The 24,985-nt window shown below is 41.4% G+C and overlaps 2 protein-coding genes across 2 annotated transcripts in view; one reads left to right on the forward strand and one right to left on the reverse strand.

Annotated features, from left to right (window-relative positions):
• Positions 1–13,285, reverse strand: part of LOC128657233 (gastrula zinc finger protein XlCGF26.1-like) — a 106,348-nt gene extending 93,063 nt beyond the window's left edge. Inside the window, exon 1 of the mRNA XM_053711498.1 lies at positions 13,232–13,285. The gene's annotated coding sequence lies outside the window, so the exon portion shown is untranslated. The remainder of the gene's footprint in view (positions 1–13,231) is intronic.
• Positions 13,286–18,503: 5,218 nt separating this feature from the next.
• On the forward strand, positions 18,504–21,405 carry LOC128657965 (gastrula zinc finger protein XlCGF66.1-like). Its single transcript, XM_053712396.1, has 3 exons — positions 18,504–18,618; positions 19,863–19,967; positions 21,244–21,405. The coding sequence occupies exons 1-3, from the start codon at positions 18,541–18,543 to the stop codon at positions 21,403–21,405; spliced, it is 345 nt and encodes a 114-aa protein (XP_053568371.1). The 5' UTR covers positions 18,504–18,540.
• Positions 21,406–24,985: the final 3,580 nt, after the last annotated feature.

Below are 24,985 nucleotides of genomic sequence, written 5' to 3' on the forward strand. Positions count from 1 at the left end.
CCTGAAGCAGCGGAACTTATGGAGCCAACCGTCAAATGTAGGGACATGCACCCTAACCTATATTTACTGCCTAGCGAGATCAGATTATCTATTGAGGGCAGAGTTACCCGTTCTATGTCTGCTGGGTCCCCTGGTTCTGAGGCTGGCACAGTGGAGCCCGAGAGGACACGACACACAGTGGATATGCAGGAGAGAAGCATTTGGCGCTGCTCTGCGCAGGGATTCAGTGCAGGTCGGCCATTTTGGGTCTCGCACACGCTCCTTCATAGGAGACTAGCACGGATTGAAAGTGCCTTAGCAGGCTGTGCAGAGTTTGGACGTGTAGCCTTCTCACTAGCTTGTAGGCAAGGAGTGGGTTGAAGAGAGACACTGGACGTGGATTTAAGCTTACAGGACATTAAGACTTTGCTAATGTCGATGTCTGGTGATTTAAATCTCACAACATACTTGAGTCAGGATACTGAATGTTATACAATGTTTTTATGAAGCACCTAGGCTGATTTAGTATTGCATCCTCTGTTGTGGACAGCATGACAAGGGAACACTTTTTAGTAAATATACTTATGTTTAAAGTCTCTCTTTATCGTAGTTGAATTCAAGAAATCTGCATTTATGATGAATAGTATCTGAAAATGTGCAGATTGTGTAACTGACTCCTCTTATTGTATATAATTTGCGTATCGCTAATGGAGATTTGGTGGTAACAGGTGTAAATGCTTAACTGCCTAAAACTATTTGGTACCTTTAATATGTCCTATGATATTTGGTGTTACACCACTAATTGCTCCTGCCCTTTATTATGTATCTATGCTAGAAAGTTACGTACTTCTCATAATATTTACATGGACTTCGCTGTGTTCTGTGTATCTATGTTTATGCTTTTAAAGTCCGTTTACATTAGATTGTTTACGTACCTACTACACAGGTTGGCAGTTGAGGGACCATGTCATACTAATCTCCTCTCCTCCGCCCCCCCCCCCCTTTATTTCTTTCTTAGTGCGGTAAGGGATGAGTAACCTATCCTCCGCACTACTGTATCGGCAGAGTTTAGCAGTCTCTGCCCAGTCTGCAGAGTCCTGACTAAAGCTTTCCTCCGTATATAACATGTTGGGCTCTTCTTACCTTTAATATAGAAAAAAATTATAGTGTCTACATTTATGCTCCTTACTATTTGCACAATTAAGATGTTTACCACCTTCTACTGGGCTTCCCCTGACTCAGAGCGCATGCCTATGATTGATAGTTTTATTAGAGCAATTTTCATAGCAGAAAGCTCATTGATATTTGTTAGAGGGTCAACATAGGTCTGATGTGCTGGAGCACACAGCCTGCTTTTTATTGAGGTTACATGCAAACAGGACACTCTCAGGGGGAGGCATAAAATCCCCCATCACACATTTGATATTAGATAGAGAGACACTCCCTTTGACAGGCCACAACATTACTTCAGCAGATAACATTTTACACACAATAAAACAATGCAGTCCACCTTATCACTACTAGAAGTCTGATTAGACAATGGGAAAGTTTATCACTAAACTTAATTAGAGCTGATCCCAGCAAACTTGTATTTAGAATGCTTCTTGAAGCTGAACAAAGTTATCTCTGTAGTTCTGACCGAAGGGTCTGTCACATAGCACTTAATGGCACACAATGAAACTGAACCAAGTGGGAGAAAGCCAGGGACAAGTCATTTCACAGGTCTGGGGACATAGTCTTAAAGGGGCATTGTTCACCAAAGTCACAATATGTCCCCAGACGGTTCTTAAAGGGCCATACACACCCAATAAAAGTCAATATGTCCTCAGGGGCACAATCTTCCAGGGGCCATAGTCATGTGGAAGGAGGCTGGCAAATAGGCTTCTCCAAAATCCAGGGAAGCAGGGCAATTTTCCATTTAAAGGGCCAGTTACAAATAGCAGTTTGTAACATATCTCCCCTTTTGGAGGGAGACTAACCAGGCACCTGACCTTCTGCCGGTCAGTGCCTAAGTTAGTCTCGCAACCCACCCACAAATAATCGTTAGCAGCAAAGTAGCCCCCCCCACAATACGTAGTACTGGCCTGTAAGTTCCAGGTTGTAGGATGAAAGTGTAGCATCCTCTGCCTTCCTGGCGCAGCTGGGCAAATAGCTGATGGTACTTGGGGGGCAGAGGCTATCTCCACTGTTAACCCTGGGCCTAAGTTAGGAGTTAGCTGGGGAGGGGGAGATTGGCTTACCTCCTCCTCCTGATACTCCGGCGGCCGTTGGGAAGGGAGGTCGATGCTCTCCGCTTCCTGTGGAACATGCTGCGGCTGGGGAGAGAGACCGGTTGTCTCCTCTCCCTGGACGGCACACTCCGGCTGGGGAGGGAGGTCGATGCTCTCCCCTCCCTGTAGCTGGGTCTGTCGCTGGGGATCTGGGCCGCCTGCCCAGCATCCCTGTAGGGCCGGTAGAGAGACTGCGGTCCCATCTCCACCTGCCTGCTGGGGGTCCTCCCAGGACCAGTCTATGAGGCCTGCTGCCTCTAGTATCTCTGGTTGGGGTTGGGGAAGGAGACCGGTTGTCTCTTCCCTCTGCACAGTATACTGCCGCTGGGGAGGGAGGTCGCTGCTCTCCTCTCCCTGTGGAACATGCTGCGGCTGGGGAGAGAGACCAGGTGTCCATACCCTCAAACTCCACAGTTGGCGCTCAAAGGCTCGTGCCGCTTCGTTCTCAGTAGCCAATTCCCGGATGAGGCGACTGACTACCTCCTGTGCAGGGTCTGGACCATATCGGACTAGCCGCCTCTTTACCTCTGGAACGAAATCAGCGCACTCATAGCGACGGATCAGGTTGAGGTGCTCTTCACAGGGTTCTGACCAGTGTCTTGTCAGCTCCATGCTGCTGTAGGTAGGGACGCTGCGCAGTGGCTAGCGTTGCCCTCAATTACTCTCTTACGATACCAGTGCTGTTGTGGTGCTGCTCCTTGCGCTAGGACGCGATCCCACCGCTGCCGCCAAATGTTACGGTTGCCTCCAGGCTGGCTGGAAGTTGGACCGTAGGAAAGGATGCTCCTAGCGCTCACCAAAGGAGCAGCAGCACCGTAGACTCTATAACTGCTGCGTAGCCACCATAAGTAATGCAGACTCTATGAACCACCGCTGCTGGGCTGGTATCTCCCGTCTGCTCTGCGCCCTGGACCTATGACCAGGCTCCAGTAGGTGAACCTCTTCCTTCTGTAGCAATCCCTGTAGCTAAGGGAGTATGAAGAGCATAGCAATCCCTGTAGTGATTATAAGCTGTATCCTACAAACATGAGTCAAAGCTTCAAGTTAGAGGGTCAACATAGGTCTGATGTGCTGGAGCACACAGCCTGCTTTTTATTGAGGTTACATGCAAACAGGACACTCTCAGGGGGAGGCATAAAATCCCCCATCACACATTTGATATTAGATAGAGAGACACTCCCTTTGACAGGCCACAACATTACTTCAGCAGATAACATTTTACACACAATAAAACAATGCAGTCCACCTTATCACTACTAGAAGTCTGATTAGACAATGGGAAAGTTTATCACTAAACTTAATTAGAGCTGATCCCAGCAAACTTGTATTTAGAATGCTTCTTGAAGCTGAACAAAGTTATCTCTGTAGTTCTGACCGAAGGGTCTGTCACATAGCACTTAATGGCACACAATGAAACTGAACCAAGTGGGAGAAAGCCAGGGACAAGTCATTTCACAGGTCTGGGGACATAGTCTTAAAGGGGCATTGTTCACCAAAGTCACAATATGTCCCCAGACGGTTCTTAAAGGGCCATACACACCCAATAAAAGTCAATATGTCCTCAGGGGCACAATCTTCCAGGGGCCATAGTCATGTGGAAGGAGGCTGGCAAATAGGCTTCTCCAAAATCCAGGGAAGCAGGGCAATTTTCCATTTAAAGGGCCAGTTACAAATAGCAGTTTGTAACAATATTATCCTACTATATTTGATGTGATTCCTAAAGTATGTTTGGACGCAGCTTTAATCTAGTGCACCCTACATATTGCTAACTGACACTATCTAGGTTTGAGCTTTGTGTCATCCTTGTACTTTTGGGAATGTGGTCCTACTAGTGGATCTAGATATCTTTGATGGCACAGCAATTTCTTAAAATTTAAAAGGAAGAACAGAAAAGTTGTCTGTTAGGATTACTGGTTATTGTATTACTATGATGCTCACTTTTGTGATATGGTTCGTATCTTTATTCGCCATGCATGTAAGTGTATTATGTTTCTTCAATAAAAAAAGAAAATTAAAAAAAAAAAAAAAAAAAAAGCTGATTACTTTGGGGCAATGCCCCGCAAAAGGCCCTTTTAAGGGCTATTGGTAGTTTAGTTTAGGCTAGGGTTTTTTTTTATTTTGGATGGGTTTTTTTTTATTTTAATAGGGCTATTAGATTAGGTGTAATTAATTTAATTATCTGTAATTTGTTTATTATTTTCTGTAATTTAGTGATTGTTTTTTTTTGTACTTTAGCTAATTTAATTTAATTTTGATAACTGTATTTAATTTAGTTAATTTATTTAATTATAGTGTAGCGTTAGGTGTTAGTGTAACTTAGGTTAGGTTTTATTTTACAGGTCGATTTGTATTTATTTTAGCTAGGTAGTTATTAAATAGTTAAAATAAATACAAACTTGCCTGTAAAATAAAAATAAGCACTAAGCTAGATACAATGTAACTATTAGTTATATTGTAGCTATTTTAGGGTTTATTTTATAGGTAAGTATTTAGTTTTAAATAGGAATAATTTAGTTAATGATAGGAATATGTATTTAGATTTATTGTAATTATATTTAAGTTAGGGGGGTTAGGGTTAGACTTAGGTTTAGGGGTTAATAACTTTAATATAGTGGCGGTGACGTTGGGGGCGGCAGATTAGGGGTAAATAAATGTAGGTAGGTTGCGGCGACATTGGGGGCGGCAGATTAGGGGTTAATAAATAGTATGTAGGTGTCGGCGCTGTTGGGGGCAGCAGATTAGGGGTTCATAAATATAATGTAGGTGGCGGCGGTGTCCGGAGCAGCAGATTAGGGGTTAATAATATAATGTAGGTGTCGGCGATGTCGGGGGCAGCAGATTAGGGTTTAATAAGTGTAAGATTAGGGGTGTTTAGACTCGTGTTAGGGTGTTAGGTGTAGACATAAATTGTATTTCCCCATAGGAATCAATGGGGCTGCGTTAGGGAGCTTTACGCTGCTTTTTTGCAGGTGTTAGACTTTTTTTTCAGCCGGCTCTCCCCGTTGATTTCTATGGGGAAATCATGCACGAGCACGTACGGCCAGCTCACTGCTGACTTAAGCAGCGCTGGTATTGAAGTGAGACATGGGGAAAAATTTTGCTCAACGCTCACTTCTTGTCTTTTAAAGCCGGGTTTCTGAAAACTCGTAATACCAGCGCTGCATGTAAGTGAGCGGTGAGACAAAACTGCTCGTTAGCACCGCATAGCCTCTAACGCAAAACTTGTAATCTAGCCGAAAGAGAGTGCAAGTTTGTGGTTATTTTGAATTTATGTGCTAGCATCCTGGCAGTTGTCGGATTAAGTGAGAGTGCACATCTTTGAAACTGCCCTCTCCCTTACAGGCCCTGCTTGTGTAAGATGTGAGCCATAAAACAGTTTGTGCTGTCACTTTCCTTTACTCTGGTCAAACATACTGTTTAACCCCTTGACTGCTAGATGGCTGTATGAAGCAGATGTGCAACCATCTCTTGCAGTTCAGGGGCTTAAACAGTGTGTTTTCTATACATTCTTTATGATCTTTTTTTAGTTAATTTGTTTCCTGTTTAGCCTTAGAATTTTTATAGCTCATCTATGTGTGTATATATATATATATATATATATATATAAATATATATAAAACACACACACACATATATATATATATATATATATATGTGCATGTGTGTGTGTGTTTATATAATCTTCTTTACTTAGGACACTTACAGGATGTTTACATCAATTAGTTTTTATTTCCAATTCATTTAGGTAACAGTTTGATTATCTATGTTTCGGCCCCTGTTTGGGCCTTTCTCAAGACAAGTATGTTCTTATCCTTCTGCTCTGATGCCTGGTTTCAGGCAGCTCTTCTGGTTCTGACCCCTGGACTGTTCACAAGTTACTCTTCTGCTGCACAGACTGGTTCCTGATATCTGTTCTCCTGACAGACGCTCCCTACAACTCTATGTTACAACCACCGCAGTGCACGTACCAGGAGTTATAAATGCAGAGAACAGATATCAGGAACCAGTCTGTGCAGAAGAAGAGTAACCTGTGAACAGTCCAGGGGTCAGAACCAGAAGAGCTGCCTGAAACCAGGCATCAGAGCAGAAGGATAAGAACATACTTGTATTGAGAAAGGCCCAAACAGGGGCCGAAACATCAACAATCAAACTGTTACCTAAATGAATTGGAAATAAAAACTTATTGATGTAAAAATCCTGTAAGTGTCCTAAGTGAAGAAGATTATATAAATACACATGCACACACACATATATATATATATATATATATATATATATATATATATATATATATATATATATATATATATATATATATATATATATATACACACATGGATGAGATATAAAAATTCTAAGGCTAAACAGGAAACAAATTAAAGGGACATTAAACCCCATTTCTTTCTTTCATGATTCAGATAGAAAATACCATTTTAAACAACATTCCAATTTACTTCTATTATCTAATTATCTTCATTCTTTAGATATCTTTTGTTGAAGAAATAGCAATGTACATGGGTGAGCCAATCACACAAAGCATCTGTGTGCAGCCACCAATCAGCAGCTACTAATCATATCTAGATATGCTTTTCAGCAAATAATATCAAGAGAATTAAGCAAATTAGATAATAGAAGTAAATTAGAAAGTTGTTTAAAACTGCATGCTCTTTCTAAATCGTGAAAGAAAAATTTGGGTTTCATGTCCCTTTAACTAAAAAAAAGATCATTAAGAATGTATAGAAAACACACTGTTTAAGCCCCTGAACTGCAAGAGATGGTTGCACATCTGCTTCATACAGCCATCTAGCAGTCAAGGGGTTAAACAGTATGTTTGACCAGAGTAAAGAAAATTGACAGCACAAACTGTTTTATGGCTCACATCTTACACAAGCAGGGCTGGTAAGGGAGAGGGCAGTTAGAGCTCTTCTGTCCGTGAGTAAGTCTGTTGCACAAGCAGAAACTTCACTCCGTTCTCTTCTCTGCAGCTTAAAGGGACAGTCTACAATATAATTTTTATTGTTTTAATAGATAGATAATCCCTTTATTACCCATGGCCGAGTTTTGCACAACCAACAGTTATATTAATATACTTGTTACCTCTGTGATTACCTTGTATCTAAGCATCTTCTGACAGCCCCCTGATCACATGACTGCGACTGTTTATTATCTATTGACTTGCATTTAGTACTGTGTTGTGCTAAATCTTAACTCCTCTGTGTGAACACATTGTTATCTATATGGCCCACATATATCCCCAGTTCTATATACATATATATATATTATAGAGAGATTCCCTCTGCCTCACATATCCCCCCCCCCCCCCTTAGACCTCATGTTGAGATATACAGTACTATAGTGAGATTCCATGTGTCTTAACACACTCCACCAGCACCTTATATGTAAGCATATAACACAATGCAGAGGTTCAGCTGCCTCACACACACAGCCCCCTCCTTTTATAAATATATATATATATATATATATATATATATATATATATATATATATATATGCATACAAAGAGAGAAGCGCTCTACCAGGAACGAACAACAGCTCAGTGGCTTGTTCTATGGCGATTTACCACCCGGAAGCAGCCTCTTTTAGACCAGTGTGCTTTTCACAGAAGAAAACTTTCCTGAAGTATATCAGTCTGATCCCGCCAAGTAAGGTCAGTCCAGGCCCGAAATACCAGGCAATTCTCCTCTGAACAAGGAACATGACAACCCCAGACGATCGTTTCGGCCTCCTATGGGCCTCGTCAGTGAGGTGCAGCCATATTCCTCTAAGCACACTGGGCAAGGAGTCCACGTCTGGTTTCCCCCATCACCCATAGGGAGACTTCCCCAGGGTCATAATAATTTGCATACAAAGAGAGAAGCGCTCTACCAGGAACGAACAACAGCTCAGTGGCTTGTTCTATGGCGATTTACCACCCGGAAGCAGCCTCTTTTAGACCAGTGTGCTTTTCACAGAAGAAAACTTTCCTGAAGTATATCAGTCTGATCCCGCCAAGTAAGGTCAGTCCAGGCCCGAAATACCAGGCAATTCTCCTCTGAACAAGGAACATGACAACCCCAGACGATCGTTTCGGCCTCCTATGGGCCTCGTCAGTGAGGTGCAGCCATATTCCTCTAAGCACACTGGGCAAGGAGTCCACGTCTGGTTTCCCCCATCACCCATAGGGAGACTTCCCCAGGGTCATAATAATTTGCATACAAAGAGAGAAGCGCTCTACCAGGAACGAACAACAGCTCAGTGGCTTGTTCTATGGCGATTTACCACCCGGAAGCAGCCTCTTTTAGACCAGTGTGCTTTTCACAGAAGAAAACTTTCCTGAAGTATATCAGTCTGATCCCGCCAAGTAAGGTCAGTCCAGGCCCGAAATACCAGGCAATTCTCCTCTGAACAAGGAACATGACAACCCCAGACGATCGTTTCGGCCTCCTATGGGCCTCGTCAGTGAGGTGCAGCCATATTCCTCTAAGCACACTGGGCAAGGAGTCCACGTCTGGTTTCCCCCATCACCCATAGGGAGACTTCCCCAGGGTCATAATAATTTGCATACAAAGAGAGAAGCGCTCTACCAGGAACGAACAACAGCTCAGTGGCTTGTTCTATGGCGATTTACCACCCGGAAGCAGCCTCTTTTAGACCAGTGTGCTTTTCACAGAAGAAAACTTTCCTGAAGTATATCAGTCTGATCCCGCCAAGTAAGGTCAGTCCAGGCCCGAAATACCAGGCAATTCTCCTCTGAACAAGGAACATGACAACCCCAGACGATCGTTTCGGCCTCCTATGGGCCTCGTCAGTGAGGTGCAGCCATATTCCTCTAAGCACACTGGGCAAGGAGTCCACGTCTGGTTTCCCCCATCACCCATAGGGAGACTTCCCCAGGGTCATAATAATTTGCATACAAAGAGAGAAGCGCTCTACCAGGAACGAACAACAGCTCAGTGGCTTGTTCTATGGCGATTTACCACCCGGAAGCAGCCTCTTTTAGACCAGTGTGCTTTTCACAGAAGAAAACTTTCCTGAAGTATATCAGTCTGATCCCGCCAAGTAAGGTCAGTCCAGGCCCGAAATACCAGGCAATTCTCCTCTGAACAAGGAACATGACAACCCCAGACGATCGTTTCGGCCTCCTATGGGCCTCGTCAGTGAGGTGCAGCCATATTCCTCTAAGCACACTGGGCAAGGAGTCCACGTCTGGTTTCCCCCATCACCCATAGGGAGACTTCCCCAGGGTCATAATAATTTGCATACAAAGAGAGAAGCGCTCTACCAGGAACGAACAACAGCTCAGTGGCTTGTTCTATGGCGATTTACCACCCGGAAGCAGCCTCTTTTAGACCAGTGTGCTTTTCACAGAAGAAAACTTTCCTGAAGTATATCAGTCTGATCCCGCCAAGTAAGGTCAGTCCAGGCCCGAAATACCAGGCAATTCTCCTCTGAACAAGGAACATGACAACCCCAGACGATCGTTTCGGCCTCCTATGGGCCTCGTCAGTGAGGTGCAGCCATATTCCTCTAAGCACACTGGGCAAGGAGTCCACGTCTGGTTTCCCCCATCACCCATAGGGAGACTTCCCCAGGGTCATAATAATTTGCATACAAAGAGAGAAGCGCTCTACCAGGAACGAACAACAGCTCAGTGGCTTGTTCTATGGCGATTTACCACCCGGAAGCAGCCTCTTTTAGACCAGTGTGCTTTTCACAGAAGAAAACTTTCCTGAAGTATATCAGTCTGATCCCGCCAAGTAAGGTCAGTCCAGGCCCGAAATACCAGGCAATTCTCCTCTGAACAAGGAACATGACAACCCCAGACGATCGTTTCGGCCTCCTATGGGCCTCGTCAGTGAGGTGCAGCCATATTCCTCTAAGCACACTGGGCAAGGAGTCCACGTCTGGTTTCCCCCATCACCCATAGGGAGACTTCCCCAGGGTCATAATAATTTGCATACAAAGAGAGAAGCGCTCTACCAGGAACGAACAACAGCTCAGTGGCTTGTTCTATGGCGATTTACCACCCGGAAGCAGCCTCTTTTAGACCAGTGTGCTTTTCACAGAAGAAAACTTTCCTGAAGTATATCAGTCTGATCCCGCCAAGTAAGGTCAGTCCAGGCCCGAAATACCAGGCAATTCTCCTCTGAACAAGGAACATGACAACCCCAGACGATCGTTTCGGCCTCCTATGGGCCTCGTCAGTGAGGTGCAGCCATATTCCTCTAAGCACACTGGGCAAGGAGTCCACGTCTGGTTTCCCCCATCACCCATAGGGAGACTTCCCCAGGGTCATAATAATTTGCATACAAAGAGAGAAGCGCTCTACCAGGAACGAACAACAGCTCAGTGGCTTGTTCTATGGCGATTTACCACCCGGAAGCAGCCTCTTTTAGACCAGTGTGCTTTTCACAGAAGAAAACTTTCCTGAAGTATATCAGTCTGATCCCGCCAAGTAAGGTCAGTCCAGGCCCGAAATACCAGGCAATTCTCCTCTGAACAAGGAACATGACAACCCCAGACGATCGTTTCGGCCTCCTATGGGCCTCGTCAGTGAGGTGCAGCCATATTCCTCTAAGCACACTGGGCAAGGAGTCCACGTCTGGTTTCCCCCATCACCCATAGGGAGACTTCCCCAGGGTCATAATAATTTGCATACAAAGAGAGAAGCGCTCTACCAGGAACGAACAACAGCTCAGTGGCTTGTTCTATGGCGATTTACCACCCGGAAGCAGCCTCTTTTAGACCAGTGTGCTTTTCACAGAAGAAAACTTTCCTGAAGTATATCAGTCTGATCCCGCCAAGTAAGGTCAGTCCAGGCCCGAAATACCAGGCAATTCTCCTCTGAACAAGGAACATGACAACCCCAGACGATCGTTTCGGCCTCCTATGGGCCTCGTCAGTGAGGTGCAGCCATATTCCTCTAAGCACACTGGGCAAGGAGTCCACGTCTGGTTTCCCCCATCACCCATAGGGAGACTTCCCCAGGGTCATAATAATTTGCATACAAAGAGAGAAGCGCTCTACCAGGAACGAACAACAGCTCAGTGGCTTGTTCTATGGCGATTTACCACCCGGAAGCAGCCTCTTTTAGACCAGTGTGCTTTTCACAGAAGAAAACTTTCCTGAAGTATATCAGTCTGATCCCGCCAAGTAAGGTCAGTCCAGGCCCGAAATACCAGGCAATTCTCCTCTGAACAAGGAACATGACAACCCCAGACGATCGTTTCGGCCTCCTATGGGCCTCGTCAGTGAGGTGCAGCCATATTCCTCTAAGCACACTGGGCAAGGAGTCCACGTCTGGTTTCCCCCATCACCCATAGGGAGACTTCCCCAGGGTCATAATAATTTGCATACAAAGAGAGAAGCGCTCTACCAGGAACGAACAACAGCTCAGTGGCTTGTTCTATGGCGATTTACCACCCGGAAGCAGCCTCTTTTAGACCAGTGTGCTTTTCACAGAAGAAAACTTTCCTGAAGTATATCAGTCTGATCCCGCCAAGTAAGGTCAGTCCAGGCCCGAAATACCAGGCAATTCTCCTCTGAACAAGGAACATGACAACCCCAGACGAAAAAGCACACTGGTCTAAAAGAGGCTGCTTCCGGGTGGTAAATCGCCATAGAACAAGCCACTGAGCTGTTGTTCGTTCCTGGTAGAGCGCTTCTCTCTTTGTATGCAAATTATTATGACCCTGGGGAAGTCTCCCTATGGGTGATGGGGGAAACCAGACGTGGACTCCTTGCCCAGTGTGCTTAGAGGAATGTGGCTGCACCTCACTGACGAGGCCCATAGGAGGCCGAAACGATCGTCTGGGGTTGTCATGCTCCTTGTTCAGAGGAGAATTGCCTGGTATTTCGGGGCTGGACTGACCTTACTTGGCAGGATCAGACTGATATACTTCAGGAAAGTTTTCTTCTGTGAAAAGCACACTGGTCTAAAAGAGGCTGCTTCCGGGTGGTAAATCGCCATAGAACAAGCCACTGAGCTGTTGTTCGTTCCTGGTAGAGCGCTTCTCTCTTTGTATGCAAATTATTATGACCCTGGGGAAGTCTCCCTATGGGTGATGGGGGAAACCAGACGTGGACTCCTTGCCCAGTGTGCTTAGAGGAATGTGGCTGCACCTCACTGACGAGGCCCATAGGAGGCCGAAACGATCGTCTGGGGTTGTCATGCTCCTTGTTCAGAGGAGAATTGCCTGGTATTTCGGGGCTGGACTGACCTTACTTGGCAGGATCAGACTGATATACTTCAGGAAAGTTTTCTTCTGTGAAAAGCACACTGGTCTAAAAGAGGCTGCTTCCGGGTGGTAAATCGCCATAGAACAAGCCACTGAGCTGTTGTTCGTTCCTGGTAGAGCGCTTCTCTCTTTGTATGCAAATTATTATGACCCTGGGGAAGTCTCCCTATGGGTGATGGGGGAAACCAGACGTGGACTCCTTGCCCAGTGTGCTTAGAGGAATGTGGCTGCACCTCACTGACGAGGCCCATAGGAGGCCGAAACGATCGTCTGGGGTTGTCATGCTCCTTGTTCAGAGGAGAATTGCCTGGTATTTCGGGGCTGGACTGACCTTACTTGGCAGGATCAGACTGATATACTTCAGGAAAGTTTTCTTCTGTGAAAAGCACACTGGTCTAAAAGAGGCTGCTTCCGGGTGGTAAATCGCCATAGAACAAGCCACTGAGCTGTTGTTCGTTCCTGGTAGAGCGCTTCTCTCTTTGTATGCAAATATATATATATATATATATATAGATGTAGATAGATTATAGAGATGTTTATCTGCCTTACACACAGTTAACTCCAGAGTTCATTAAAATATATATATATTATAGAGATGTTCCTTTGCCTCTCACACACAGCCACCGCTACAGTTCTTTAAATAAAGTTATAAAAAACAAAAATGTTCCTGCTACCTTTTAAACATATACACACAGTCTCACACATACACAAATCTTCATTACTACCGTATGTGCAGGTATTTACCAGTATACAAAGGGAGCTTTGTTTGTGTAATGTAGATCTCTGAGACGGTAGCAGCTACTTCCTATCCAGTTAGAGAACCAGTGATGTCATAAGTCACGTGACTGATGCGGCCAATGTAAGAGGCTACATTGAAATCACCGGTCCTTCAGCTTATTAGGAACAAGCTGCCACGGTTTTATTTAGGTAATTATAAGCGAGTGCGTGTGTTAATATCTCCATGTAAGGTACTGCAGTATGGTGTGTGTGTGTAGAGAAGATCGTCTACATAGAGTGCACAATTTACTGGGAAGGCGGATGTGCGTTTGTTAGGCAGAGGGAACCTCTAATATTATATGATGCATATATGTGTATACAGTACTGGCAACGGGGCTGTGTGTATGTGAGGCAGAGGAAACCTCTAATATTATATGATACATATATGTGTATACAGTACTGGCAACGGGGCTGTGTGTATATGAGGCAGAGGGAACCTCTAATATTATATGATACATATATGTGTATACACTACTGGCAACGGGGCTGTGTGTATGTGATCAGAGGGAACCTCTATATTATATGATACATATATGTGTATACAGTACTGGCAACGGGGCTGTGTGTATGTAATCAGTGGGAACCTCTAATATTATATGATACATATATGTATATACAGTACTGGCAATGGGGCTGTGTGTATGTGAGGCAGAGGCAATCTCTAATATTATATGATACATATATGTATATACAGTACTGGCAACGGGGCTGTGTGTATGTGAGGCAGAGGCAATCTCTAATATTATATGATACATATATGTGTATACAGTACTGGCAACAGGGCTGTGTGTATTTGAGGCAGAGCGAACCGCTAATATTATATGATACATATATGTGTATACAGTACTGGCAACGGGGCTGTGTGTATGTGAGGCAGAGGGAACCGCTAATATTATATGATACATATATGTGTATACAGTACTGGCAACGGGGCTGTGTGTATGTGATCAGAGGGAACCTCTATATTATATGATACATATATGTGTATACAGTACTGGCAACGGGGCTGTGTGTATGTAATCAGAGGGAACCTCTAATATTATATGATACATATATGTATATACAGTACTGGCAATGGGGCTGTGTGTATGTGAGGCAGAGGCAATCTCTAATATTATATGATACATATATGTATATACAGTACTGGCAACGGGGCTGTGTGTATATGAGGCAGAGGCAATCTCTAATATTATATGATACATATATGTGTATACAGTACTGGCAACAGGGATGTGTGTATGTGAGGCAGAGGGAACCGCTAATATTATATGATACATATATGTGTATACAGTACTGGCAACGGGGCTGTGTGTATGTGAGGCAGAGGGAACCTCTAATATTATGATACATAGATGTATATACAGTACTGGCAACGGGGCTGTGTGTATGTGATCAGAGGGAACCTCTAATATTATATTATACATATATGTATATACAGTACTGGCAACGGGGCTGTGTGTATGTGAGGCAGAGGCAATCTCTAATATTATATGATACATATATGTGTATACAGTACTGTCAACGGGGCTGTGGGTATGTGAGGCAGAGGGAACCGCTAATATTATATGATACATATATGTGTATGCAGTACTGGCAACGGGGCTGTGTGTATGTGATCAGAGTGAACCTCTAATATTATATGATACATATATGTGTATACAGTACTGGCAATGGGGCTGTGTGTATTTAATCAGAGGGAACCTCTAATATTATATGATACATATATGTATATACAGTACTGGCAACGGGGCTGTGTGTATATGAAGCAGAGGCAATCTCTAATATTATGATACATATGTGTATACAGTACTGGCAACAGGGATGTGTGTATGTGAGGCAGAGGGAACCGCTAATATTATATGATACATATATGTGTATACAGTACTGGCAACAGGGCTGTGGGTATGTGAGGCAGAGGGAACCTCTAATATTATGATACATAGATGTATATACAGTACTGGCAACGGGGCTGTGTGTATGCGATCAGAGGGAACCTCTAATATTATATGATACATATATGTGTATACAGTACTGGCAACGGGGCTGTGTGTATGTGAGGCAGAGGGAACCTATAATATTATATGATACATATATGTCTATACACTACTGGCAACGGGGCTGTGTGTATGTGAGGCAGAGGCAATCTCTAATATATGATACATATATGTATATACAGTACTGGCAACGGGGCTGTGTGTATGTGAGGCAGAGGGAACCGCTAATATTATATGATACATAGATGTATATACAGTACTGGCAACGGGGCTGTGTGTATGTGAGGCAGAGGCAATCTCTAATATTATATGATACATATATGTGTATACAGTACTGGTAACAGGGCTGTGTGTATTTGAGGCAGAGGGAACCGCTAATATTATATGATACATATATGTGTATACAGTACTGGCAACGGGGCTGTGTGTATGTGAGGCAGAGGGAACCGCTAATATTATATGATACATATATGTGTATACAGTACTGGCAACGGGCTGTGTGTATGTGAGGCAGAGGGAACCTCTAATATTGTGATACATAGATGTATATACAGTACTGGCAACGGGGCTGTGTGTATGTGATCAGAGGGAACCTCTAATATTATATGATACATATATGTATATACAGTACTGGCAACGGGGCTGTGTGTATGTGAGGCAGAGGCAATCTCTAATATTATATGATACATATATGTGTATACAGTACTGTCAACGGGGCTGTGTGTATGTGAGGCAGAGGGAACCGCTAATATTATATGATACATATATGTGTATGCAGTACTGGCAACGGGGCTGTGTGTATGTGATCAGAGTGAACCTCTAATATTATATGATACATATATGTGTATACAGTACTGGGAACGGGGCTGTGTGTATGTAATCAGAGGGAACCTCTAATATTATATTATACATATATGTATATACAGTACTGGCAATGGGGCTGTGTGTATGTGAGGCAGAGTCAATCTCTAATATTATATGATACATATATGTATATACAGTACTGGCAACGGGGCTGTGTGTATATGAGGCAGAGGCAATCTCTAATATTATGATACATATATGTGTATACAGTACTGGCAACAGGGATGTGTGTATGTGAGGCAGAGGGAACCGCTAATATTATATGATACATATATGTGTATACAGTACTGGCAACGGGGCTGTGTGTATGTGTGGCAGAGGGAACCTCTAATATTATGATACATAGATGTATATACAGTACTGGCAACGGGGCTGTGTGTATGTGATCAGAGGGAACCTCTAATATTATATTATACATATATGTATATACAGTACTGGCAACGGGGCTGTGTGTATGTAATCAGAGGGAACCTCTAATATTATATGATACATATATGTATATACAGTACTGGCAATGGGGCTGTGTGTATGTGAGGCAGAGGCAATCTCTAATATTATATGATACATATATGTATATACAGTACTGGCAACGGGGCTGTGTGTATATGAGGCAGAGGCAATCTCTAATATTATGATACATATATGTGTATACAGTACTGGCAACAGGGATGTGTGTATGTGAGGCAGAGGGAACCGCTAATATTATATGATACATATATGTGTATACAGTACTGGCAACGGGCTGTGTGTATGTGAGGCAGAGGGAACCTCTAATATTATGATACATAGATGTATATACAGTACTGGCAACGGGGCTGTGTGTATGTGATCAGAGGGAACCTCTAATATTATATGATACATATATGTATATACAGTACTGGCAACGGGGCTGTGTGTATGTGAGGCAGAGGCAATCTCTAATATTATATGATACATATATGTGTATACAGTACTGTCGACGGGGCTGTGTGTATGTGAGGCAGAGGGAACCGCTAATATTATATGATACATATATGTGTATACAGTACTGGCAACAGGGCTGTGTGTATGTGATCAGAGGGAACCTCTAATATTATATGATACATAGATGTGTATATACAGTACTGGCAACGGGGCTGTGTGTATGTGAGGCAGAGGCAATCTCTAATATATGATGCATATATGTATATACAGTACTGGCAACGGGGCTGTGTGTATGTGAGGCAGAGGGAACCGCTAATATTATATGATACATAGATGTGTATATACAGTACTGGCAACGGGGCTGTGTGTATGTGAGGCAGAGGCAATCTCTAATATATGATACATATATGTATATACAGTACTGGCAACGGGGCTGTGTGTATGTGAGGCAGAGGGAACCGCTAATATTATATGATACATATATGTGTATACAGTACTGGCGACGGGGCTGTGTGTATGTGAGGCAGAGGGAACTTTAAATATATGTGTGCGTGTGTGTACTGGGGAGGGTGCTGTGTGTGCATATATATATATATATATATATATATATATAATGTGTGTGTGTACTAGGTAACACATAGCATATAAATGTGTGATATGTAAACTGTTTTAATAACTTGGCTTGAGAACGGTTGCCTATGTCTTTTTGCTTGTAATGAACTCACAGAAAATTAATTGGCGTGCTGCAGTTTTTTCTTAAAAAAAAAAAAAATTATATATATATATATATATATATCTCAAAAAACAAGAAGCACTCCAGAAGACTTTCAAAAACTAAATTAAAGGTGACAGTTTTTGAAAGTCTTCTGGAGTGCTTCTTGTTTTTTGATATATCCTATTTTTGCTAGCACCCGAAGCGGCTGACTGTTTGAATCTGGAGTGCACTTTGCTTGTGTGTGTGTATGTATATATGTATATATATATATATATATATATATATATATATATATATATATATATATATATATATATATATATATATATATATATATATATATATATATATATATATATATATATATATATAATGGATAGCACTCACTATTGGTCTTTCAAGTGTGCTTTAATTGCACTGCAAACATTCCTTCAGCAATTTGTATTCTCGAAATCACGCTGAAATATATATATATATATATATATATATATATATATATATATATATATATATATATATATATATATATATATATATATATATATATATATATATAAAAATTCCAGCGTGATTTCGAGAATACAAATTGCTGAAGGAATGTTTGCACTGCAATTAAAGCACACTTGAAAGATTAATAGTGAGTGCCATCCATTCCTTCAGCAATATATATATGTATATGTGTGTGTGTGTGTGTGTTTTACATATACAGTAGGGAGTTTCTTAAATCTTCTTCTCTAAGATATGTGTGTTTGTGTATGTGCCACAGTTGCAGGTTGCAGTGTTAGAACATTTCACTGACCATGAACAAGATGAAGAAGAAGCTGCCTGAGCAGATCCTGAATCACATCCTAGAGATTCTCTACCTGCTGACGGGAGAGGTGGGAAAACTCCATCTAAAATATTGCTAACATTCTGGATTTGTTTATACAAAGGGGAAAGTTTGCCATCACTTTAATGCTTGTTATATACTATAGACAGACATATAACACATTTATTGTACGTACAGACCTTTTGCGATGCTGTGCTTTAATGCTGATATATACTGGCTGAATATAAATATGTATTCTATTTGTAGACCCTTTGCAATGCATCACTTAATTGCTTATGTATTGTGTGTGCAGACCTTTTGTAATATGGCACAAAAAGAAACATGAAACCCAATAGTTTTATTTCATGATTCAGACAACATACAATGTTAAACAACTTTTAAATTGACTTCTATTATAAAATGTTCTTAAAGTGAAGGTAAACTTTGATGAATGAAAGCCCGGTTTATAAAAATACTATTAAAAACTGGGGCACTTTCATTCATCAAAGTTTAGAAAGCAGCCGTTTTGTTTAAAAACTTACCTTTGTTCTTTTCACAGTCAGAGCAGCTTCCCCCCACCTGGAGATCCTCTCTTCACACGTCAGCAATGACTGATCCTGCTTCCTCCAATCATGGCTTTCCCCCCAGGGGAGTCATTGCCTGAGGCCATGCCGTGATTGGAGGAAGCAGGATCAGTCATTGTTGACGTGTGAAGAGAGGATCTCCGGGTGGGGGAAGCTGCTCTGGCTGTGAAAAGAACTAAGGTAAGTTTTTAAACAAAATGGCTGCTTTCTAAACTTTGATGAATAACAGTGCCCCTGTTTTTAATAGTATTTTTAAAAACCAGGTTTTCATTCATCAAAGTTTACCTTCACTTTAATTCTCTTGCTACCCTTTGTTGAAGGTGCAGCAATGTACTATTTGAGAGCTAGCTGAGCACAGCAGTTGAGCCTATGACAAGAAGCATATATATGCAGCCACCAATCAGCAGATAGTGCCCAGGGGTGCATTTCTGCTTTCAAGCCTACCTAGGTATGCTTTTCAACAATGGATAATAAGAGAATGAAGCAAATTAAATAACATAACATTAGAAAGTTATTTAAAATTGCATGGTCTATCTGAATCATTAATGTTCCTTTAACTAGGATGGTGTTTAGCAATCACATTGTATCTTCTACTGTCGTGCCAAACTCACCAACTAAGTTTTACACAAGTGCTCAGAATGTGACCATGATGAGGAGGAGAATATGATAACAGGATACACACAGGTGATGTGAGAGGGGTCAGTGATGTTTTTATGTTTCATTCTTGCAGCGTGTGACTAACTCAGTGACAGCGAGTCACATGACCGGGGACAAGATGGCAACTGAGAGGATACTGACCCACACCCTGCAGATCATGTACCTGCTGACAGGGGAGGTGAGAGCTGATGGAATATGTTATGATAACAGCCCTGTGACCGACTGTGCATTAAAGGCATGGAAAATGGGAAATTAAACTTATCAAAGAATATAATATTATATTTATTGAACTCTAAAATTACAACTAATCTTTAGCATTTCTAGTCACTGATTATGAAGAAATTTGTTTATGTAAACAAAAGTTGCAAACACCTTAAAAACAGTTTCCAACACTTTATGGGTTAATGGCAGTTAGTGGATTTTAGTGGTAGGTGTTTATTACAATTAGGGGCCTGGCACTTTAGGGGTTAAATGTAATGGGGTACGGCAGATCAGGTGATGGAATCACTTTACACCAGGTAGTAAAAGCATATTATTGTGTACATTACGCTTGTGATAATCAGTTGGTGATATCATGGTAATTATGGCTAGAACACTAATTAGCGTACAGGATTCGATAATTTAGCTGAGAGCAACCAGCAAGTCTTTTGTTAGATTGAGTTCTAATACCAAATCAAGCAATACTGATGGTGCAAGGCCTAGAACACAGTAGTGCACCTCACACAATATCACAGTATCACTTGACTTGTACTCAGACCTTATTAATTAGTTTGGATAAATGATGGAATTTCTATCTTATGGGTCACATTCCAGCCCTTGTCTGATGGTTGGAAAATTTGTTCTATAGAAATTCAGGATTACAGAAACAAATTAACTCTCCCCACACACCTGCAGCAGCCTTGACCGGCTGGGCAAAGAACTGAGCACTGCTGGGAATGTGACATTACACCAATGTCAGGGCACAGTGTCTCCCTTTACAGACTCGTATGGGCCTGTGTATATTTCCTACATTCTGATTGTGTCTCTGCATGTTCTCAGTAACATGATCTACACCTATAGCAGCATTCGCCGGCTGAGCAGAGAGGTGAGCACTGCTGGGGAATGTGACATTATACAGTGTCAGAGCACAGTGACTCCTATTACTGACCCATCTGGCCCTGTGTGTACGTTCTAGCTTTTTTCCGTGTCTCTGCATGTTCTCAGTAACATTATCCCAATACGGCAGCTCTTACCAGCTGAGTGGAGAGGTGAGCCCTGCTGGGAAATGTGACTTTATACCAGCATCGGGGGACAGTACTGACATTTACTGCCCCATCTGGACCTGTGCGTATTTACCTATTGTACCTCCTGTCTGTGTCTCTGTATGTTCTCAGTAACATTACCCTGGCTCTATCAGTAAAAATGTGTGACAGAACCAGTCCTTGTGTCAGCGCTGAATGCGTTGTGTGTTTCAGGTGCCTATAAAGTGTGATGATGTTGCTGTGTATTTCTCTATGGAGGAGTGGGAGTATATAGAGGGACACAAGGAGCTTTACAAGGACGTCATGATGGAGACTCACCAAGCACTAAGGATTACGGAGATCCCAGGAGATGAGAGCTCAGGTAACGTTGTGTAGTAATAAATATCTCACTCAGGAAATGCAAATATATTACTGACGTGACTGACATAGAGTAAATCTACAGTGAATTTGTCATGTGTGATCTAATGATTTGTCTGAGTATAAACAAGTTTTATACCGAAATGTGTATTTTTAAAAGAGTTTGTTAGGCAAAAAGTTTGTCCTGAAATTAAAGCAATATATATATTTGTATTTTCAAAAACGTACTAATGTAACAGACTAGCAGGAAACGCATTTCGCATATCTAGGTTTTGATGAGCATTGGCAGTGTCTGCAAGGCTGCTAGTTAAAGGTAGGTTTATCCAGCAACAGATCATCTTAAAAATAAATAACTGGTATACATTGTAAAACACTATAGCAGAAAACTGTTTTACGATTAGCAAAAAGAAACTAATTTTATTCTCTATTAGATTTAACAGGTCACAGTGATAAAAAATTAGACACAGGCGAACATGGAGAACTTGTTCAGAATATTCAGCCAGTGAAGACCCCTTCAGACGTTGCTGCAGGTGAGGGTTCTATGGCAGAAGCTACTTTTTTATCTTATTTGAAAACTCAGATTCTAAATGATTTAATTTCAGTTATTTTCTATCACCTAGATTATGAGTTTTGCGTTACAGCTTTTAACGCTGAAAAAATGGCCATTTCAGCAGTAACGCAGCTATTGCGAGTGGTGTTGGTATAGCTATACCACAAGCATTTTAGCCTGTAACGCAATGTCCATTACGCACTCAAAAAAATTACGTTATTGCGTGGGATTTTCATAGCGCCGGTATTACAGGCTGTGCGGTAAGGCTAAAATGCTTGCGTTACAGCCTATACTGACACGATCCATACCACCATCTGAAATCAGTAGTTATGAGTTTTGTGCCACAAAAATGTTTCACAAAGCTCATAATTAAAGTGTTACAAAGTACACTAAAACCCATAAACTACCTATTAACCTCTAACCCGCCACCCTCCTGCATTGCAAACACTATAGTAAACCTATTAACCCCTAATCTGCCGCCAACCCACATTGCCAATATTAAAGGGACACTGAACCCAAATTTTTTCTTTCGTGATTCAGATAGAGCATGCAATTTTAAGCAACTCTCTAATTTATTCCTATTATCCAATTTTCTTTATTCTCTTGGTATCTTTAAATGAAAATCAAGAATGTAAGTTTAGATGCCGGCCCATTTTTGGTGAACAACCTGCGTTGTTCTTGCTGATTGGTGGATTAATTTAACCGACCAATAAACAAGCGCTTTCCAGCTTCCTGAACCAAAAAATAACTTGGATGCAATTAAAGATAGCAAGAGAATGAAGAAAAATTGATAATAGGAGTAAATTAGAAAGTTTCTTAAAATTGCATGCTCTATCTGAATCACGAAAGAAAAAAATTGGGTTCAGTGTCCCTTTAAATACATTTATTAACCCCTATTCCACCACTCCCCAGCATCGCCGACACTATAAAAAAGCTATTAACCCTTATTCCGCCGCTCCCCGACATCGCCGACACTATAATAAATCAGCCAATAGGATTTCAGTAGCTCTCATCCTATTGGCTGTTTTGAACAGCCAATAGGATTTTAGATGCTCTCGTCTTATTGGCTGATTTGAATTTGAAGAATCAAATCAGCCAATAGGAATGCAAGGTACGCCATTTTGTAATGGCTACCTTGCATTGAAGCTTCAGTGTACGGCGGGGACCATATGAAGAGGACGCTCTGCGCTGGATGTCTTTGCCGCTCAGTGCCACCGGGATGAAGATAGAAGACACCCCCGCGATGGATGAAGATGTCGCTGCCTGGATGTCCGGACTTCAGCAACCATGAGTAGATATTCTGGGGTTAGTGTTAGGTTTTTTTTTTTTTGTTTGTTTTTTATTTGTTTTTTTGGGGTGTTTTTTTTTGTTTGTTTTTTCAGATTTGTGTTTGGGCATTTGAAAAAGAGCTAAATGCCCTTTTAAGGGCAATTAAAAAGAGCTGAATGTCCTTTTAAGGGTAATGCCCATACAAATGCCCCTTTAGGGTCAATGGGTAGCTTAGGTTTTTTTTAGAGTTTTGTTTTTTTATTTTGGGGGTTGGTTGGGTGGTTTTACTGTTGGAGGGACTTTGTATTTTTTTTTTACAGGTAAAAGAGCTGTTTAACTTAGGGCAATGCCCTACAAAAGGCCCTTTAAAGGGCTATTGGTAGGTTATTGTAGGATAGGGGGTGTTTTTTTTTGGGTGGGGCTTTTTAATTTTTATAGGGCTTATTAGTTTAAGTGTAATTGTTTTTATTTTTGATAATTTTGTTTATTATTTTTGTAAGGACTAGAGTAATCACTTTAACTACAAACTGTAGCTAAGTGATAAGTTATTTAGCTGCGCTATCCAAAGATAGCTAAATGAGTGTAGTATACTAATATCTAGGTAATCCTATATTGGCACAACTATATCAAATGTATTTAAAAATGTATTTATTACAATGCGAAAAAACAGAAAATTAAAATCAATTCAGTGCAAGCATATAATGATTAGACCTTTTAAATACACACAATAAATGGATAATATGCAGGACATATAAAGCATAACATATAAAGCATACAAACGAGACCAATGGGATGATATTGATGAGATGATATGGTTCCAATGTAATAGATTGTGGCATATGTGGCAAGCCGTATTAGTAAAGCAGACACATGTGTTTAATAAACACAGCGATGTTAGCAAAGTTAGCGTTTTACTTTTCCTTTCCCAAAGTTGCAGGGTTGGCCAAACTGCAGAATAGAGGCGAGAAGAATGGACAAGAAAATCCTTTTACAAACACAAAATGAGTTCAAATTGGCAAGGTGTTTACTAATACTTACACCGGAAGCCAAATGATGTTCCTCTGTGTTTGTTTGTTCCTCCAGGCGGCAAATTTCAAACGGTCCTGTGCTTCCCTGGAGAGATCAAGTTACATAGCTTAGGAGAATGTTTGCGGCAGTCAGTACAATGTGGCTTGTGTAAATACTCACAGCGCAGAGACTATTTTTTTCAAAATTTTACTTGTTGTTCAAAATCCCCTATAATAGCCACCTGCAGCAGTGAGTATGGTAGATACTAATAATGAAAACAATGTTTTTGAATACAGAACTAATCTTTATAAAGATATATATAATATGCTTTCTAATGATAAATTACATGTAGAAACAGCAATCACTACTGAAAAGCTGGATTTTTTAGTAGAATTAATGAAAGAACTACAAACTAAAATGATAGCAGAATTTAAACATAGAACAGAATATATCTTTATTGAAAAATATTTGGAACATAAAAGAGTCCCAAGAGGGTTAAGAATAAAAAAAGAATGTTCTTTTAAAGTCGAAGAGGCTGATTTTAAAAACAAGTGGAATGAAATATTAGAAGAGGCTTCTTTTAAACTAATGAGACTAATTAAGGACCACAGAGGCGAAATTTTAAAACAACTAGAAATAGAAATTCGTCTCTTGGAAGAAAAAATTAATGAATATAAAGAGCTGGAAGAATATAAAATTAAAGAGAAAGAGATAAAGGCCCTAATGGACAAGACAAAGGAAGAAATTTTGGCATTAAAAATTAGGAAATTC

This window comes from Bombina bombina, chromosome 4 (assembly GCF_027579735.1).
Source record: "Bombina bombina isolate aBomBom1 chromosome 4, aBomBom1.pri, whole genome shotgun sequence".
In the NCBI taxonomy this organism is placed as follows: domain Eukaryota; kingdom Metazoa; phylum Chordata; class Amphibia; order Anura; family Bombinatoridae; genus Bombina; species Bombina bombina.